The 21,885-nt window shown below is 38.2% G+C and overlaps 1 protein-coding gene and 1 pseudogene across 2 annotated transcripts; both read left to right on the top strand.

The window, feature by feature from the left end:
* The first annotated feature begins 1,039 nt into the window (after positions 1-1,039).
* On the top strand, positions 1,040-3,739 carry LOC107812924 (small ribosomal subunit protein uS7). Of its 2 annotated transcripts, none has more exons than XM_016638108.2 (5): positions 1,040-1,166; positions 1,261-1,389; positions 2,417-2,688; positions 3,090-3,293; positions 3,469-3,739. In XM_016638108.2, the coding sequence occupies exons 2-5, from the start codon at positions 1,288-1,290 to the stop codon at positions 3,521-3,523; spliced, it is 633 nt and encodes a 210-aa protein (XP_016493594.1). In that variant the 5' UTR covers positions 1,040-1,166; positions 1,261-1,287; the 3' UTR covers positions 3,524-3,739. The 2 variants fall into 2 exon arrangements, with proteins under 2 accessions (XP_016493594.1, XP_016493595.1); XM_016638109.2 differs by having other exon boundaries at positions 1,075-1,166; positions 1,253-1,389.
* A 981-nt stretch (positions 3,740-4,720) lies between these two features.
* On the top strand, positions 4,721-5,692 carry LOC142169700 (uncharacterized; annotated as a pseudogene).
* Positions 5,693-21,885: the final 16,193 nt, after the last annotated feature.

Below are 21,885 nucleotides of genomic sequence, written 5' to 3'. Positions count from 1 at the left end.
GTTTCGGATAAAACTCATGACAAAACTGTAGACTGCATGACAAAATTTCAGCATATTTTGGTACAAAATTTTAGCAAATGAACTAAATAACTTCAGCATGCATTAGCAAAAACTCATTAGAAAATTACATACTGCAAGACAAAAACTTAAGCATGTTTAGTCTGAAATTTTAGCAAATGAACTAAAAAACTTAAGCATGTTTAGTCTGAAGTTTAAGCAAATGAATTAAAAAACTTAAGCATGTTTAGTCTGAAGTTTTAGCAAATGAACTAAATAACTTCAACATGCATTAGCAAAAACTCATTAGAAAATTACATACTGCAAGACTTTACGAATTTTTAGTCTGAAGTTTTAGCAAATGAACTAAAAAACTTAAGCATGTTTAGTCTGAAGTTTTAGCAAATGAACTAAATAACTTAAGCATGTTTAGTATGAAGTTTTAGCAAATAAACTAAAAAACTTAAGCATGTTTAGTCTGAAATTTTAGCAAATGAACTAAATAACTTCAGCATGTTTAGACTAAAGTTTTGGATAAAACTCATGACAAAGCTGTAGACTGCAGGATAAATAACTTCAGCATGCATTAGCATGAAGTTTTAGCTTCAAGGTGAAACAACTTCATATAAGTGTGATTCTGAAGATGAATCTGGACAAATTTCTGATTTTTCTGATAAAGCTGCTGAGAGGAGAGGAGGAGATACTTTTTCACGAATGAGGTTGCAGATTACGCGATTAATATGTGATGCAGGTTTTATATCTTTTGTTAGGGGTGTACTTGTCATATTATTACGGATTTTTTGTCAGCTGACTACCAAATCAATAATTTTTAAAAATAGGGTACAAGTTAAAATATAACACAAATATAGGGTACGACTGCAAATTCTCCGATTCCGAATGATTAACTCCGAACATGATAGTCTCCTAAAGACGATAGTGAAAATAAAAGCAAAAGGTAATTGACTTGCAGTAATTGGATTTGGGCCCGACGACAAAGTCGGATCCAGGACATAGGAGCAGAATGCCCAATATTTACTGGGCCGAGCTATCGCATTATAGCTTTTGCCCCCTTCCTCGAAACCCTACTATAAAATTTCTAGGGCTCTAAAACACTCCCTTCTCTGATACATCAGCAGCAGACAGCAGCAAAGACTCTTTCTCCGCCGAAGGTGAGCAACTCTCTTCTTATTCTCTCTCTTTATATACAAACACAAAAATCATGCGAAATGTGCGTTATTTTAACTATTAGATTTAGTGCCGCAGGTGAAGAATCGGAGCAGAGAAGAAAAAATGGACGCAGGTGTAGTGGCTGCCCCAGTAGATGCAAGCGCAGAGAATAAGGTTCACAGTGATGTTATGCTTTTCAATCGCTGGACCTACGACGATGTCCAGGTACCTTAAAAATGCTCATTTTCTTCACAGTCACATGTCTATAGCTGCTAATAACTCTTTCCTTTGTACTTTTTTTATTTTATTTGCACAGGGAAAATTACAGCTTATTGCGCCTGTATATTTTAATTTTGAAATTGGAAAACTAACATAGGTTCAAGCTGGAATATACTTCGTTTTGTGTTATTATTATATGTGGAAAATTGCCTGCTTATAGAGCTTGAGTATCTAAATTTTGATATTTGAAAAAAAAACTAATCTGGTTGATGTAGCTTGATAGGGCCAGGATGAGAAAATCAGCAGTAAGGTAGTAATTTGCCAGATGCAAATGCAGCAAGTTGAATCCCAAGCAAGTCGGGCTGGCAATATGAATCCTCACTATCTACATTCCTCCATTAAGCACTTAAAGTTTTCCACATTTTATACCAAGTATATAAATCTCTAACAGGACCAAGAGACTTCTAAGGATTATTGGACTTATAGTGAACTTACTAACTTGACTAAAACTTTACTTTAGCAAATTGGTATCATCTATATAGATCTTTTTCTTCCGCTGCCATATTTTTCACTAGTTTGCATTGAATCCAGGAGATTGTAAGACTTTTGAGACTACTTACTTCTATGTGAATTTAGGTTTGCATGTCCCCCGTTTAGAATATTTGACTCCCATAGGCTGGTGCCAGATAGCCAAATAAGCTAATTCGGTGGGGAGTGGGATTAGGAGAGCAAATATTATTGGCTTTATTTTTAGTTGGTTATTCCCTGAAATAGAAGGAGAAGTAGGTGTTGCTACTCAGTAAAAGTGTAATTCTTACTCAATAACATCCCGGAAGTGGAGAACGTTGTGTTAGAATTGTAAATGAAAAAAATAATGCAGACAGAGTTAAGTTGACTAACTAATAGTTACTTCTGTTTCTGCCTTTTTTACTCAAGGGTACTATTTTTAATTTTTCTATTAGCAAGGCTGAAACTTTTCTTGAATACAATTTGAAAGCTTTCTCCTTAACCAAGATCTCACTTTTTGGTGAAGATCAATGACATCTCTGTTGAGGATTACATCACAGCAACTGCTTCCAAGCATCCAGTTTACATGCCGCACACAGCTGGCAGATACCAGGCTAAGCGTTTCAGGAAGGCCCAGTGCCCAATTGTTGAGAGGCTCACCAACTCTCTGATGATGCATGGACGGAACAACGGAAAGAAGCTAATGGCTGTCCGTATCATCAAGCATGCAATGGAGATCATTCATTTGTTGACTGACCAGAACCCAATTCAAGTCATTGTTGATGCCGTCATTAACAGGTGCACCCATGCAGATGATCGGCTTTTAATTCATTCATATATTCTTCAATCTTTTATTTTATTTATTTTAAATGGGGGTAACAATGGGCCCATTTTTGCATCAAATGCTTCAGTATTTGCAAATACTGAACTTGGAGTATCCAAAGTGCTGGTGGATCATTTGAAATACTAGTTTGAGGAGTATCTCAAATAAAATAATGATTTTACTCACAAATCTTCAACTTTCTTAAACATCTTTTCCAGGTGTAGTTCATGTCTAAACACAACTTCAGCTTTCAAATACTCTTTTCCAACTTCAACTTCAGATCCTTTTTTTTCAACTTCAACTAAATATTGTTCAAATACCCTACTATTATATCTGTCTCACTGATAGCTTTGTCTTCTCCATTTGATCATATTAGTGGGCCAAGGGAAGATGCAACTCGTATTGGTTCAGCTGGTGTTGTGAGGCGTCAGGCTGTTGATATTTCTCCACTTCGCCGTGTTAACCAGGCGATTTATTTGCTGACAACTGGTGCACGCGAGAGTGCTTTCAGGAACATCAAGACCATAGCTGAGTGCCTTGCAGATGAACTCATAAATGCTGCCAAGGGTTCTTCAAACAGGTAAAAGGTTTGAGATTTTGAATGTCCACTGATCTTAGAAAGTTATTGATATATTTCAGACTTATTGTTTCGTTATAAAATAGTATACTTGATTGGTGCACCTTTTTTTTTCAAATCACTTTCTTTGGTTGTTTTCCAACTTATACTACTGTGGATGGTGTGTTTGTTTCTGCAGCTATGCCATTAAAAAGAAAGATGAGATTGAGAGGGTTGCCAAGGCCAACCGTTGAAGAGGTCGATATTGGAGAACTATTTACAAGACAGTTTTGGGTTATGTTGTTTTCTCATTTCTTTTGTCATGTAGTATTTTAGCCTGTCATGGAAATGAAAGGATCCAATTATCAGCATCTGCTATTCCTTGTTGAGTTAATTTCTTGGATTATTTTACGTGTTTAAACTTGATATGCTTGGAATTGGTATAGGTGTTAAAATTTGAAGTTCCTTTTCTTGGGTTCTTTTTTTAAATTTTTTTTATGTGCTTGGAATTGCTATAGATGTTAAAACATGACGTTCCTTTGGTATTTTTTTGTGCGACTGAGTGCTTGTGGTTCCTGAATGTGGTCGATGCTTTCAGATATTTAACATGATGTCAAGATAATTCCTTGGGAATTTCAAAATCATTGAGCTGAATGAAGCTCGCTTATACAGACATTTTATTAGTTAATCAATTGGTCACTTCTTGCTTCGAAACTTATGTTCATGTTACTCCTGTGCTGTGTTCGTGTTACTCCAGTAGTCATCTCATTCTGGTACTTGGTATGTTTATTGAGGTGAATTGAGGTGTTCTAAAATTAGGTGTTTTACGACATCCATTTGATATGCAGGTATCTATGAATGTATGCTTGTAAATGCCATAACAGTTAAGTTTTGATCCTTGCTATATGCAAATAAGGATTTTGATTCCGCCAAAAGGCAAGTAAACCGTATTCACGATTAATGACATTAACCAAATTTGTTGTCTAATCATTTCAAATTCTGTTATTGGATATGGATCTATCTTTTGTAAAGGACTATTTTAAAAAGCAGAAATGTTTGGTCGAAAGAAGATATTGGATATGTAAAAGGAATGTTGGTACTGAAAGCAAAAATCTTGGAGAAAATCTGTTATTGGATTTACCAATGTTTTAGAAAAGAAAATAGTGCATAAATTGTAGAGGAATGGGTCATCTATCAAGATTAATTATAAGTAGTATTTTATTTGTAAGCAAAGAAAATAAAAGGAGTAATTGTTACCTAACACAAACAAACACAAGAAAGAAATAGCAAAAATGAGATAGAAAGAATCCCACATTAACAATAAAAACGAAGACATGTAAACGACTTTTTACATGCCATTAAGACCAAGTAAACAACCTCAATAAACTCCTACTTGCCTCTTTTTACATTGTTGTTTACATAAACTTCATTTCAATGTTAATCAACTTCCATTCACAGCAGCAGAAAGAAGCAACCGCAGTGAAGAAAATAACCAAATTCAAGGGGAGAAAAAGAAGCAACAATAGAGTTTGTTGGTGTAAAGTCTTCAGGGAAATGGACAGCTAAAGATTAAAGACACAACACAGAAGATAAGAATGTGGCTTGGAACTTTTGAAAGGATGCTACTCGTGCTTAGGATCAAGATGCTAATCTTCTTCGTGGATCAAATACTTGAACGAATTTTGTTACTCGTGTTTCTGCTGATTCACCACTTGCTTTTAGAATCAGAAATCTTCTCTGCAGAACAGAACAAACAGGGGAATTCTATTGTAGCTTTAACATGTAGTAAGAGCAACCAAAGTACTAGTACTAGTGGTGTGACTTGTAACATCACCAGCAATAATCCAAGTCAAATTAGTATTGATGATTCAGTTTCTAGTGAGAAAATGCAAGAACGTTATCTTCTTGAAGATATTTTAGGAGCTGATTTCAGGGGTTATGAAACAGTACTAAATTCTTGTGATGAGGAAATCATACAAGAAAATCAACTATTTGACAACTTATATAAGCCTAGAACAACAACTATGTCGTAGTTTCAAACAAATTGGGGTCGGTTATATGAATCCTCACGGACCTTATTTTTTCATTTAAGTTCATATCAGACTGAAAACAATTTATATAAGCCTGATTTGATAAGTTGCTCAGATCAATTCGATATGAATTCGTGTTCTTCACAACATGAAATGTCATGGGGCTTTGATCAAGGCTTTGGGTTTGCTGAAGAATTATTAGATTTTCCCAAGAACTTGGTTTTGGGTGAGAGTAGCGCAGAGGGATTCACAGAATTTGAGAGAATGAAAGTAGAAAGGCAGATATCAGCATCACTTTATGTTGTGAATGGTGTTCAAGAATACACGGAGACTGTATATGATCCTGCTGAATCTCTTTGGGATCTTTCCCCTTTATGTTCTTTGTTATGCTAAAATTTACAAACATATTATGTTAACATAACTTCTTGTTTTCTGTCAGTTAAGTTGTATATTTCCTTTGTCTTCTTTACGTGAGAATTAGGAGAAAGAGATGAAAGGCATTTTTTTTACAGTACACTAACTATAAAATTTCTCTCTCTAAAAATCTCTCTCCCTTCTCTCTAGATGTCAAACAATTCTGCAGACCCCACTCGACCACCAGACCCACCTGACCAAACAAAGGAGATATCGACAACTCAGCTCCCCCCCCCACAAAGCTACTAACGATCAGGTAACGGCTAGCCCACCACCGTTAATGTCATCGCCGGAACTACAACTATAGACCCACCACCAAACGAAAACAACCAACCTAAATCATCTGATAACAACACCCAAAAACACACCCAGCTTCTTAATCGTACTTCTTACCCAAAAATCTCGACTAATTTCGATCAACCCCAACCCAAAACCCTACACACAAACGACCTAAATTAAAGTGACCAACAGTACATTCAACCACAAAATAGCAAATAACTACCTGACCCTAACCTCCCTAAACAACAAAATGAGTTTGGTCAAGGGAGTAAGTACATCAACGACAAGTATTTGGTGTCTAAACCAACCTTTGCCGCCACTGTCCAAGCCAAGCTCCAATCTCTTAACAGTGACGCCATGGTTGAGATTCAACATGGCATGCACCTTGGCAAACCGACGATTTTCTTCAAGGCGGAGGATTATTTCGTTAACCTAGCAAAAGTGTGTAGATTCACTATCATTGGTAAGTTCTATAGAGGTAAACCATCCATGGAGAAAATTAGGAAGACTTTTATTAGGCAATTCCAACTCTCTGTTACTGTTAAGATAGCATACTTCGACCCTAAGCATGTTTACCTTGACTTCGCTAATGAAGTTGATTAAAATCACGTCTTTGCTAAGGAATATATTGACATTGGTGATGCCCCTATGAAAATCCTCAAATGGACTTCGGATTTCAAACCGGAGGAGGAAACATCCATTGTCCCTGTTTGGATCCTAATTCACCAACTCCCCTAGCACCTGTTTAAATGGAATATTATATCCAGACTAGTCCAAGATGTAGGTATGGTTGTGGCTCCGGACATGGCAACATACTCCAAATCTAGAGGAAACGTTGCGAAAGTTAAAGTTGAAATTGACCTCCTAAAGCCTAGACTTGATCAAATATGGCTAGGTTATAAAAGACTAGATGTATCTGATGATGGAAAGTGGCTTGACATTGAATATGAAAAGGTTCCAAGCTGCTGTGTGTATTGTAAAATGCAAGGTCACTATGACAGCCAATGTAGAAAAAATATCAGAGATGAAAGGATTAAAGCACAGAAGGAAGCTCAACTCAATAAGGAGAAGGACCAAAAAAGAGATAAGCCAAAGGATGATGAATTTCAAATGGTTTCTAAGAAGAAGGCTGCCAAAGTGAGATTTCATAACAACACCTAAAAGAAAATGTTCAACAAGCCCAATGGGTACAACCATGATGAGCAGCGCTTGACTGAAATTCAATCCCAGAACCATCAAGCAGCAAATCAAGATCAGAGAGTTAAGATAAGGACTGACATTGTTATCAATGAACCAGTCGAGGTGCAGAAGACTCCCATGATGGAAGAAGTTCCAGGCAAAGGTAAAAACAAATTAGATGAAGAAACCACTCACAACAACAACCAGAAGATTGGACAAAACATCAACAAGAAGAAGAGGTTCAAAGTTTTAAAAAAAAGAAACAAGACATGAATAGCAATGAAGTCCAACTCCAAAACACAATCCTGGAAAAAGGTCAATCAAGAAGCAAAAGAGCAGATACAATCCACAAACCCTCAGAACAGAAGGCTAGCAACAAGGAAGACGACATTCCACTCCTCTACAATGATCAAAATAGTAGACATTCTTTCTAACGGAATACTACCAATGATAACGACACCAACAAACACACTGAAGATGAAGCCAACAACATAAATGACATCGAATCTAACAACAACAAGAATAATTACCTAATTGATCTAGGAGATGCTCATAACACTTATCTTAAACTTATCAGTGGTACCGGCTTAGAAGAGGATAAAGATAGTGAAGACATGTACATTTCCAACAATATTCACATGGCAGAATCATCTTTTGAGGATGATGGGGAAGAGGATAGCGCGGAAGATGGTGACTATGAGGATGAAATGAGCACTGAAGAATCTGATGAGTTCAAAAATATTGATAGTGAAAGCTTTCAGAATGATGTCCAACCTATAAACCACACTATTGATGATCATGCTGCCCAACTAATTGAAACCTTCAACTCCAATTCTCTAGTGGAGGTAAATGTAAGTTCTGAGATAGATAAAATTATTGAAAGGACTCACTTGTCTCCTAGAGGTAGAGGAAAAGGTAGGAATACTGTAAGAAAGGGCAAACACAACCCAAGAGGAAGAGGTGGAAGACTCACCTATCAACAAGCTGTGGTTATACCACATGAACAAAATCTCTCCAAGTGATTTATGATATTTAAGTCTTTATATTGGAATATTAGAAACAACAACTCTAGTGGTGCTTTTGATAGACTCAAGCAAATTATCCAACTTCAAAATATTCTTTTTATTGCTATTAGTGAACCTTTTCACAAAGCGGACCAACTCGATAAGCTCAGGGCTATGGTAATGCTTATGCCAATATCAATAGTCAAATTTGAATTTTCTGGAATAATGATTTGAACTGTAGGGTGGTGGAGTAATCTTATCAATAGGTTACTTGTATCATTGACTGGATGGGAACAAACATCCTTGTTATTTCAGTTTATGCAAAGTGTGATGCTGGTTTGAGAGAACAACTATGGGGTAACCTAATGGATATCTCTCAGATTTATAAGCTGCCTTGGTATATTGCTAGTGACTTTAATTGTATTATTGACCAAGTGAAAAACATGGTGGTTACCTACACAGAATGTCTAAAAGCATGCATATGCTACATTTTATCATAGATTACGATCTTGTTGTCCCAAGCTTCTCAGGTTCACAATTTACCTGGTGCAATGGGTGGGCTCCTAATAAGAGAGTCTGAAAAAGGCTTGATAGAGTGCTGGTTAACCAAGACTGGATGAACAACTATGATTCTACTAGTGTCAATTACTTAATCAGAATAGGATCCGACCACTCTCCCCTCCTCACCATTGCTAAGAACACTTCCCAGACTACTACCAAATATTTTAGATTCTTAGACTTCTAGACTAATGAAGATGGTTTTAAAGAGGTGGTAAAGCAAGCATGGGATATAGAGGTTCATGGCTCCCATATGTGGAAATTTCATCTGAAACTAAAAAAATACTTGCAGGTGCTTATCCCAATGGTCCAAGACCTCTATTGGTAATATTTTTGATAATGTCAGGGACCTGGAGAAGAAGGTGGATGATCTGGAACACAAGATCATTACAAACAATATTGATTCCAATAGAGCTGAGCTTAAACGTATAAATGCTCTCTTTGTCAAGGCCTATAAAACTGAGGAGTCTATATGAAAGCAAAAATCTAGGATCAAATGGTTTGTGGAAGGGGAAGTTAACTCTAAATTCTTCTACTCCATTGTCAAGGGTAAGGGGAAGAGGTTATCTATCAAGAAAATCAAATTAAATAATGACAATTGGATTGTAGGAGATGAAGATATTGCCAATGAAGCTATATCCTTTTTTTTTAGAACTAATTTAATAAAGAATATACTGATTCCAATTTTTCTATCCTTAATTGTATTCCTAAAGTAATCATTGACATGGACAATGAAAATCTTACAGCTAATCCTTCTATGGAGGAATTGAAAGATGTTGTATTCTCCTTGAGTCTATCAAGTGTCCCCGAACCAAATGCTCTTTCTGGGAAATTTTATCATTCTTGTTGGGATATTATTAAGGATGATCTATTTCTAATGATTACTGATTTCTTTGCAGGTAACCAAATTCCAAAGGCCATTACCCATACCTGCTTGATCCTCATTCCTAAAGTGGATAATCCTCAAGCTTCAATGAATTAAGGCAAATTATTCAGAGCAACTTCTCCTGCAAAATCATCTCCAGTCTAGTGAACCAAAGACTAAGCCCCCTCATGAACAAGCCGATCTCTCCTTATCAAGCTGGTTTTATCAAGGGGAGATCCATCACTAAAAATATCAAGATAACTCAGGACATGGTCCATAATATTACAAAGCCTTCCACCCATAGGAATGTAGTTTTAAAAATGGACATGGCTAAAGTATATGACAGCGTCTCATGGGAATATCTATGCAGTATTATGAGGCATTTTGGTTTCAATGAAACTTGGATTGATATTATCTGGATACTTATGTCTAATGTTTGGTATTCTCTAAATATCAATGGGAGAAGACATGGGTTTTTTAATTCTACTAGAGGTTTAAGACAAGTGGATCCTTTATCTCCCTCTCTTTTTCTTATTGGGGCTGAACATCTCTCAAAATTAATGGAATCTTTAAACAATCATGATTTTATCCCCTTCTCGATAAATAATTGTAGTCCTATAATATCTCATCCATGCTATGCTGATGCTACAATTTTGTTTTCCTTAGCTGAACCTGATTCCTTGAAGATGATGATGGACAAGATGGAAACTTATTAGAAGATCTCAGGACAATTAGTAAATAAATCCAAATCTGGATTCTATGTCTGTCACGCCCCAAACCTGGAGAAGCGAGGCCAGCACCCGGTGCCTCACTTATTCGAGCGTACCAACTTGAGACTGAGGGACTCTAAACATACAATGTCATACTTTGGCCATAGGGCCACATTGCAAGACAATTTTTCAAACAGTATATAAAACTGAACGAAAACTAGATCTGACTGAACATCAATATAAAGCTGGGCCGACAAGGCCGTCATAATTACTACAATTGACAAACCAAAACAATATACATACAAGACGTACAAGCCCAACATACTGCACTGAATGACATGATATGTTTACAAACCTCTACTGATGGATGCACTGTGGTCGGAACAGGGCCCCAACCTACCCATATATACATATATACACAATATGTATTCAAAACCCTAGACCCGACAATTCCGAAGGACGTGGAGCTTACCGATCAAGCTGAACACGCACATCACCTACGGAGGTGGTATACTAGTCTGTCTAACCGAACCTGCATGCACAAAATGGACGTCAGTACGATTTAATGTACCGAGTTTATAAGGTAATAGATTAACTGAAAGCTGAAACTAAACTGATAATATAATAACTGAAAGTAACTGGGAGTCAAAGATGATCTGGAGATATACTTACTTGATGATATTGACTCAATTCTCTCAATATAGTAAGTAAAATAGTTGCCCTACCCTATAAGGCTCGAAACATGTAACTACTCGACCGTAGTAGGCTAGCTCATAGGCGCTCGACCATACTAGGCTCGGACTCTCGGTATCTCGGCCATTCTAGGTTTGCTCATAGGCTCTCTACCATAGTAGGCTCAGTATATAACTTACCATCTGATCAGAGGTTGCCCTATAGGGTCCTGCCTACCGATTATAGCTCGATGGTGGTGAAAATACTGTAATACTGCATGTAAATAAACTCTCTACTCTCTTGACTGAAAGAAGACAATACTTAAATGAATATAAAGTCTCGATAAGGGATAATACTATAACTTATGAGACTAGGATAATCTACATAAGTTCAGGAATACGAACTTCTCTTTATGTCTCGTTATCAAACTCATGTAGTTGCGGGATCATGCCAAAATGAAGGAAAGGTTTAAGCCTTAACACACCTTAACTCCGTTGAGTCCTTAATACCTTCCATCACTTCGCACCTTAATCTATAACAACAACAATAATACTATCATTAAGTTGCGAAAGGTACAACTATCGCACAACGAACGACAAGCTTATTTTATATTAAAACGGGCATCATCTCCCCTATAATCTTTACTTCCTCCCAATTCGAGATAACACCAACAACACAAGAACACAACAATAACAACATATATACATTAGTTTCCAACCTTATATATACCACAAAATACTAAAAAAATAGCTACACCACAAAATGCTACAAAATAGCCCAATACACCATAATCTCTTTATACACAAAACAACCATCGTAGTAGTGTCAAACGGCCAGAAAATATTACGACGAACGACCAGCCCACCACCCTGCATATTTGTGGTGTTTCCCCACACACTTTCCCATCCAAAACTACCTAAAACAGTAGAAAAACATGCAATTCAATAGCAACACGAAACAACCCACAAAATAGTCCACTAAAGGTTGAATAACTCGAACTCACGGCTTCGGATCACCGTTCAGTGATTTCTTACAATTATAGAACGACTTTTCATACATTTCCAACAGAAAAAATGGATGAAAGAGAGCAGTAAACTTATCTTATTTGTTGAATATCTCAAATCCTATCTTGAATTCTTCAAACCCTAGGTTTTCCTCCAACTAGAACTTGAAAAGAAGAGAAAATCAATTAGGGTTTGTGTTCAATTTTTGGGAGGATTTTTGCAGGAGCTTATCTCTGGTTATTTTGCTATATAATGAGTGTAATATTTGCAGGATATAATCCCTTAAAAGGTCTCTTTGGCCGACCTGAAATAGCCCTTTATTGGAAATATTTAATCCTCTAATTTAAGCAAGAAGGTGACACACCTACTTGTCACCTAGCAGACTGCATAGTCTCGCAAAATGCATATCTATCTCTATTACGATATCATATTGACAAACGGTTAAATGATTTTGAAAATAGACTTATAGATCTTCAATTTGATGGGTGTATCACCCCGTAACTCTAAGTATACTGGGAGAAAACTACAGTGACATTTGACCCAAAATTCAATAAAACTTATGAACATAACTTGTGATGACTTTCATCGCCTTTTGTTCCACAACTCGCTTGACTTCAAAACACAACATACGAATATCATACGACTAACATAACTCATAAAATAACCTCTTTATCATGTTAAGCACCCTAGTCTCACCCCAAAAGTACATGTTATAATATTCCCAACTTGTCGACTTTCAACAAAACATTATTTTCTTCAATTCCTTTAGCTTCTGAACTTTCCAACCCTCTTTGTACTTCTTATTCATGATCTTCAATATTTGTAAACTCCGAGGTAATATGATTAACTTACTTTATATACTTTCAAAGATGATCTCATTTTTGGTCCTGCATTAGTGTGCTTACGATGCACTTTTACGTACGAAAATTTGGGGTGCAACATCATTCCCCCCTTAGGAATATTCCTCCTCGAATGTTTACTCTTAGAGACTTGGGAAAACTTTGCCAGAGTCTCCTCCGTACACTAGACTAAAATCAACCTGCACGCATCTAGAAAATATACTATACATGCCACACATAGCCAATGTCTATAAATAACAACACTTGGCTCACACGACCGTCAATCATAAATACTGAAAGTAAAAAATAAGAGCTTACATGATGACCTACTGGCCCAAATAGAGTTGTGCTGAAGTATCCCATCTCGAGCCATGTCTTCTGTTTGAAATAGGTGGGGGTATTTAGACTTCATTTCTTCCTCCGCTTCCCACGCCATCTCTTCCACGTTCTTGCTTCTCCATAAAACTTCCACAGAGGCTACCTCCTTATTTCGTAGCTTGCGGATTTGTCGGTCTAGGATGAAAACTGGAACTTCCTCGTACATAAGTCCTCCGTGATATGCACATCATCAGTGGGCACCACTCGGGTAGGATCCCCAATGCACTCCCGTAGCATAGATACGTGAAAAACCGGATGGACAGACTCCAATTCCGAGGGAAAATCTAACTCATAAGCTACTCTGCCCACTCTTAAAATAATCCTATAAGGCCCAATATATCGTGGGCTAAGCTTGACTTTCTTGCCAAACCTCATCACGACCTTCATAGGTGACACCTTTAAGAATACCCAATCATCAACCTCGAACTCTAAGTCTCGTCGCCGCATGTCAGAATATGACTTCTAATGACTCTAAGCTGTCAACAATCGCTCCTGGATAAGCTTTACTTTCTCTACGGCCTGCTGAACCAACTCTGGCACTTGTAACCCAGATTCTCCAACACCAAACCACCCTATATGAGATCTGCACTTACGCCCATACAAAGTCTCATACGGATCCATCTGGATACTGTAGTGGTAGCTGTTATTTTATGAAAATTCGATAAGAGGTAGATGTTCATCCCAACTTCTTTTAAAATCCAACACACATGCTCGTAACATATCCTCGAGCGTCTGAATTGTGCGCTAGGCTTGTCCATCAGTCTGTGGATGAAAAGATATGCTGAGATTCACCTGAGTCCCTAGACCTCTCTGAAATGACCTCCAGAAATGAGCTATAAACTGGGCCCCACAGTCAGATATAATAGATATCGGTATCTGTGTAGTCGCACTATCTCCTTAATATATATAACTTTGCATAATCTTCGGTCGTATATGTAGATCTGACCGGTAGGAAATGGGCTGATTTCATGAGCCTATCGACTATCACCCATAAAGAATCGAACTTACGATGAGAACGAGGCAAACCTGTGACAAAGTCCATGTTTATCACCTCCTATATCCACGTCGGGATCTCTATAGTCCGCATTAGCCCTCCGGGCTTCTGGTGCGCTATCTTCACCTGCTGGCAACTAGGACACTGGGCGACAAACTCAACAATGTTCTTCTTCATATCGTTCCACCAGTACACATCCTTAATGTCATGATACATCTTCGTCGACCCAGGATAAATATAGTACCACGAACAATATGCCTTTGACATAATCCTGTCTCGTAGACCTGCTACATCTGGATGCACTGACGACCCCTATATATGAGAACCCCATCTTCCTTGAGCTCTAAAAACGGCTTCTTCTACTGCGTAACTCGCTCACTCAACTCGACCAACTCTGGATCCTCGTACTGCCTTTCTTTTGCTTCAGCTATGAGAGATGATTTTGTAGTGTTTTGGAGTACAAATCCACCATCGTCAGAATCTAATAACCAAACCCCCAAACAATCCAATTGATGGAGCTCTCTAGCTAGTTATCTTTTCTCAGCCTCTACATGTGCTAAGCTACCCATAGTTCGACGACTTAAGGCATATGCACAACATTAGCTTTCCCTGGATGGTAGAGAATGTTAACGTCATAATCTTTCAATAACTCTAGCCATCGCCTTTGTCGCAAATTCAACTCTTTTTGCTTGAATATATATTGCAGGCTTTTATGATCTGTAAATACATCCACATGAACACCATATAAATAGTGCCGCCATATCTTAAGTGTATGGAAAATCGCAGCTAACTCGAGGTCGTGGGTTGGATAATTCCTCTCGTGCTTTCTTAATTGCCTTTAAGCGTACACAATTACCTTTCCATGTTGCATCAAGACACATCCTAACCCAACACCTGAGGTATCACAATACACGACATAAACCTCTAGACCCTCTGGAAGTGTTAGAATTGGCGCTGAGGTCAACCTATTCTTAAGCTCTTGGAAACTCCACTCGCAAGCCTTTGTCCACTGAAACTTAGTTGCTTTCTGAGTCAGCTTTGTCAATGGTTCCAAAAGGGAAGAAAACCCCTCTACGAACCTCTGGTAGTAGCCTGCTAAGCCTAAAAAGCTACGAACCTCTGTCGGAGTGGTAGATCTAGGCCATGATTTCACGGCCTCTATCTTCTGAGTGTCTACCTTTATATCTTCATCGGATACAATATGCCCCAAGAATACTACAAGCTTCAACCAGAATTCACATTTAGAAAACATAACATACAACTTACGATCACAAAGGGTTTGGGGTACTGCTCACAGGTGGTCCACATGCTCCTCCTCTGAACATGAATAAACCAGAATATCATCAATAAATACTACCATGAACAGATCTAAAAATGGTCGGAATATGCTATTCATTAAGTCTATAAATACGGTGGGTGAATAAGGAAACCCGAAGGACATGACAAGGAACTTGAAATGGCCATATCGGGTCCTGAAGGTTGTCTTCGGAATATCTTTCTCCCGAACTCTGACCTGGTGGTACCCCGACCTTATGTCTATCTTTGAAAAGCATCTAGACCCCTGCAACTGATCAAACAAGTTATCGATCCTTGGAAGTGGATACTTATTCTTAATAGTTACCTTGTTCAGCTGCCTATAATCGATACACATCCTCAGTGAGCCATCTTTCTTCCGCACAAACAGTACCGGTGCACCCCAAGGTGAGGTACTGGGTCTGATGAAACCTTTCTCGAGCAAATCTTTTAACTGCTCCTTCAACTCTTTCAATTCGACATGTGTCATTCTATACGGATGGATGGATAATAGTTGAGTTCCACGAAGCAAATCGATGCTAAAATCAATCTCTCGCTCTGGAGGACTACCTGGAAGCTCATCTGGAAACACATCTGCGTACTCTCTGACTACTGGAATAGACCGGAGTGTAGGTATCTCAACATATGCATCTCTAACTCGCACAATATGATAAAAGCACCCTTTTGCGATCATTTTCCTCGCCTTCAGATAGGAAATAAACCTACCTCTGGGTGTCGCTGTATTACCTACCCATTCAAGGACTGGCTCACCCGGAAAATGAAATATGGCTGCCTTTGCTCGACAATCAACTATGGCATAGCAAGCTGCCAACCAGTCCATGCCCATGATAGCATCAAAATCCATCATCTCTAGCTCAACTAGGTCGGCTGAGGTCTGAGGACTACAAACTGTCACCATACAGCCTTGGTAAACTCGTGTAGCAATAATTGGTTCTCCGACCGGTGTAGATACCGCAAAAGGATCACATAGTATTTCAGACACTATACCAAACTTCCCCGCAACAAATGGGGTAATATACGATAAAGTAGATCCTGAATCTATCAAGGCATAAGCATCATGAGAGTAAATGGTCAATATACTTGTCACAACATCTGGTGAAGACTCCTGCTCCTGTCGACCCGCTAAATCATAGATACCATTTTGATTACCACCTGAACTGGAACCTCTACCTCTGCCTCGTCCTCTACCAGCCGACGACTGAGACTCGCGCCCTGAAGGATGCACGAACATAGATGATCCTGTTGCTAAACTCGTTGGTTGTGCCATACCCCCAGAATCTCTATTTGGGAAATCTCGCATCATATGCCCCGGACGCCAACATGTATAACAAGAGTCAGAACCTTCTCGGCAATGGCCCAAGTGTCCTCTACCACAAATGTCATGCCGCAGAAGAAATGACCATGTCTTCCCTAAACCTCGTTGTCACTGCAAACCCAACACCCGTGAGCTCTCACCTGTTCCTGACTGAGTATAACGGTCATACCTGTAACCCTGTAACTGAGGCAGTGGAGGCCTAGGTGGCCGTCCGAAATACTGGGGCCTATAACTACCCTGAGACTGCTCTTGAGACTTGGCAAATATCATCCTCTTACACTGCCCTTGCTCACTCCTCTCTGTACCCTGTTGCCGACGCCTGCCCCTTTTTATATTTTGGGCGAACGCCTAAATTTGGGAGATATCCATACTATCCTGCAATGCAACGGTGGCACAGGCCTCAGTCAACTTTAGGGCTAACCCTGTTATAAACCTGTGGATCCTGTCCTGCATAGTGGCAACTATGGATGGAGCATATCTGGCCAATGAGTCAAAAACAAAGACTATACTCTCGAACGCTCATATTGCCTCTCATCTATAAACAAGACCCTACTAGACACGACTTGTAGACTCTCTAGGATATAACTGCCCTGATACTAAGTTTGTCACACCCCAAACCTGGGGAGGCGAGACCGATACCCGGTGCCTCACTTATCCGAGCGTACCAACTTGAGATTGAGGGACTTTGAACATATAATGTCATACTTTGACCATAGGGCCACACTACAAGATAATTTGTGAAACAATATATAAAACTTAACGGAAACTTGATCTGACTGAACATCAATATAAAGTTGGGCCGACAAAACCGTCATAATTACTACAGCTGACAAACCAAAACAATATACATACAAGGCGTACAAGCCCAACACACTGCACTGAATGAAACAATATGTCTACAAGCTTCTACTGATGGATGTACTGTGGTCAGAATAGGGCCCCGACCTACCCATAATATATATACATATATACATAATATGTACTCAAAACCCTAGACCCGACAACTCCAATGTACGTGGAGCTTACCGATCAAGCTGAACACGGACATCACCTACGGAGGAGGTATACTAGTCTGTCTATCCGAACCTGCATGCATGAAATGCATGAAATGGATGTCAGTACGATTTAATGTACCGAGTATGTAAGGCAATAGAATAACTGGAAGCTGAAACTAAACTGATAATATAATAATTGAAAGTAACTAGGAGTCAAAGATGATCTGGAGATATACTTACCTCTGATATTGACTCAACTCTCTCAATATAATAAGTAAAATAGTTGTCCAACCCTATAAGGCTCGGAACGTGTAACTGCTTGGCCGTAATAGGCTTGCTCATAGGAGCTCGACTATACTAGACTCGATATTTAGGCCATTCTAGACTCTCTCATAGGCGCTCGTCCACAGTAGGCTCGGTATATAACTTATCATCTGATCAGAGGTTGTTGATCGGTGCCAAACCTACACCCCTATTAAGTAGCGAGGATGGTCGATGCGATTTTACCCAACAAGGTCGGGATCGATCTCCACAGGGAGTTAATTGATTTGGAGTTAAGTATTTATCTAAATCTAGATGTGTGTGTTGTTCCTAATTGCACTTCCAAACATAATGTTGTTGCTTCTATTTCTATTTCTATTTCTATTGTATGCTAAGATTAAAGCTAAGTACACTATTGTTTATGATAGCTTTCAAGTGTTTAAAAGGACTAGGGTAGTGACTTCCGTCTAGGTGGATATCTAACGGGTATCAAGAATCTAGGGCGAGTTTGATTTGATTGGGGTCGTAATATAGCTATCACACCCAAGTACTCACTCTATACCTCTCGGTAGTTTGAGTAATTTTGCCCAATTTGGCTTTCTCAAGTCCAAATGGGTATTCGTGCAATACATGTGATATTAGCTCAAGTCAGGTATTACTATCTCTAGGTTTAACCATTTTATTGGGGCTATCAATTTCTTGAGTTCACCCCAATTCCTTGTTAGCCTAGTTTTCCTAGACTTAATCCCTCTTTCTCAAGAAGAGCCTAAGTCACAAAGGCATGAATCAGTGTTTGCAACCACTAATTCTACAATTCTAGCATGAACTAGGCTAAATATCACTAACCCATAAACAATCAAGCCCTAAAATTCAAGACCAATTAAATACCCACACTAGGGTTGGGTCACAACCCTAGCTATGGGTCTAGCTACTCATAATAATAGCAAAAATCAAAGATAAAGAGAAGATATAGTCCATAATACTAAATTAAAAGATGAAAATCTAATGTTATAAGGTAAATCTTGTACAAAATTGCCCAAAAGGGAAAACCTAACCGTCTCACGTACTCAGCAAAAATATAACATGACCTAAAATTGACAAAAAGATCTATTTATACTAAGCTGAAATTTCCGAACAAAAATACCCCTGCGGAAGTTTCGCGGCCGCGTAATTCTGACCGCGGCCGCACACTTGCTTTCGCGACTGCGTAATTCTGATTGCGGTCCGCGTTTCTTCACATCTGGACTTGGGTTGAACCTTATTTTGCGGACCGCGTAATTTTCACCGCGTCCGCGTGAGAGACTTCCGCGGCCGCGTAACTTTGACGCGGGCTGTCCTTCTCATTTTTGCTTGAATTATGCACTCTATGAACCTTAGCAACCGCGATCCGCGAAATTCGCATCGCGGTCGTGCTGGTACTTTCGTGGCCGCATCTTCTTGTCGCGGTCCGTGTTCATGTTTGTGCCCAAAAAACCATCTCTCTGATTCTTCATATCGCGGACCTCGAAATAATGGCCGCGTCCGCGTTGATACTTTCGCGGCCGCACTTTTTTGTCGCGGTCCGCGTTCTATACCTCTTGGCCCAGTCTTGATTTTTGTTCAAATTTTGACTCCTTTATGAGTTGATTATGGCTCGTGTGGCTTATTTTGAACAATCCTGCAAACAAGCATTTTAAATTAGTTTTCGGGAATACTTTCACGCTTTTTTGGGTCAAAACACAAGTAAAAGAGAGCAATTAATATGCTAAAATCCCATATATATATATATATATATATATATATATAAAACAGTGTTTTCGAAAGGAAAGTTGTTTTTAACTTCACAATTCTTTTTTCAACAAGTACTTAAAATATAAATTGTTATCTTTCTGTCCCAAGAATGTATATCATAGGCATCATAATAATAAGACAAACAATAAGAAGATATCAAATTGCTGCTTCACAAGATATCAAAAGGCATCTGGTTCTATCTACGTGTCTATCGTTTAAGTCTATCTAAATACCCTCCTAGTTCCATGCCCAAACTTAACTTACTCTACGACCAAGGTTGTTATCATCCGTCACAACCAGAAACTGCCCCACTTCACCTACTTATCAGTTGCTCAATAGGAACCTGCCCACCGATGGTGAACTCAAGCAACATCTGTGGTGGCGTCTCAAATATCAAATGACTACGAAGACACATCAGATGGTTAACAAATGCCTTCAGTTTTGTTCTTCACTAAGTGCTTAGGTATAATTTCGAATTACTTCTTTTCTTATTTGTTTTAATAAAATCGTTTATATCTCAGAAAATGAAACGATTCTTTTTATTCTCAAAACAAGCAAAGAATAATTGTTTGATTATTTGCACAAAAAGAATCTACACATGCCTCAAATAATAAAACAACAATAACAACAACAATTTTTTTTAAATGTAATTCCACAAGTGGGATTTGGGGAGGGTAGTATGTACGTAATATTACACCTATCTTAAAAAAGATAGGGAAATTATTTTTGATAGACCCTCGACTCAGGAGAAGCATAGTCACATCACTTGTTGAAAAGAAAATAATAGTGTACAAATCATGGAAAGGATGCAGTAACACGACATACTACCAACAACATCAGGATAACAAGAAAACTGAAGCAAAAGAAATAACTGGTAAATAATACAGGTCTAAGCATATGAAAATGTGAGAATAGTATTAATCCTACATGTAAGAGAAGGATACGCTCGCGACTACCTATTAGCTTTCTACCCTAATTCTCGATCTATATACCTTCCTATCAAGGGTTATGTCTTCGGTAACCTCAAGATGTGTCATATCTTGCCTTGACACCTCTCCCCAATACATCTTAGGCCTACCTCTACCCTTCTTCAGACCCACTATGGCCAACCTCTCATACCTTCTCACTGGGGCATATGGGCATCTCGATTTTACATACCTGAATCATCTAAGCCTCGCTTCCCGCAACTTGTCTACCAGGGGGCCACAACCATCTTGTCTCGAATATCTTCATTCTTAATCTTATCTCTCTTAGTATGCCCAAACATCTATCTCAACATCCTCATCTCCGCTACTTGCAACTTCTGGACATGAGAGGTCTTGACTGGTCAATACTTTGCTTCATACATCATAGTCGGCATAACAATTATCTGTAGGACTTACCTTTAAGTCTAGCTAGCACGTTCTTATCACATAGAACATAAGAAACGAGCCTCCATTTAAATAAAAAAATAAGAAGCATGAAATCCCCACATATACCATCACTAACTCTGAGTAACTCTTTCTAAAGTTACGAGTATGTGTGTACAAATGAAACCGACAAACCGCACCAACCCGATAATCCAAGTCAAACCGAATGAAAAAACCCGACTATGGTTTGGTATTGGAAAAAACCGACCATATTTGGTTTGGTTTGGTTTTAACTAAAAAAAGTCAAACCGAATCCAAACCAACCCGACATTATATGTATAGAAGTTTTAAATATATTTAATACATAAAAATATTTATTGTAGTGTAGTTTATAAATAATTCTTAAAGCTTCTTTCAAAATTTTATCTTTTACCGTATTATTTTAAGTTTGAGCTTATAATTTTTGGATGCTCCAATAAGTTTTATAGTTCATAAATGTTAGTAACTCAAATAAATCCTAAACCAAAATCAAATCAATACTAATGCTAATAAAACATTCAATTCAATTGTACTATGAATGAAAATAGTGTTGGATATCTATTTTTTTTAGTTTTTTTATGGTTTAGATAAAATGTATAACTTATTTTTCTTTTAATGGTTAGTCATATAAATAATAGTATTTATTA

The sequence above is a fragment of the Nicotiana tabacum genome, chromosome 15, assembly GCF_000715075.1.
Source record: "Nicotiana tabacum cultivar K326 chromosome 15, ASM71507v2, whole genome shotgun sequence".
Taxonomy (NCBI): domain Eukaryota; kingdom Viridiplantae; phylum Streptophyta; class Magnoliopsida; order Solanales; family Solanaceae; genus Nicotiana; species Nicotiana tabacum.
The sequence above is the reverse complement of the archived record's forward strand: the minus strand, read 5'-3'. Positions and strand labels throughout refer to the sequence as shown.

Coding starts and splice junctions, on each gene's coding strand:
- LOC107812924 (XM_016638108.2), top strand. CDS start 1,288: ATGGACGCAGGTGTAGTGGCTGCCCCAGTAGATGCAAGCGCAGAGAAT. Junction 2,689..3,089: donor GTTGATGCCGTCATTAACAG/GTGCACCCATGC, acceptor TGATCATATTAG/TGGGCCAAGGGAAGATGCAA. Junction 3,294..3,468: donor GCCAAGGGTTCTTCAAACAG/GTAAAAGGTTTG, acceptor TTGTTTCTGCAG/CTATGCCATTAAAAAGAAAG.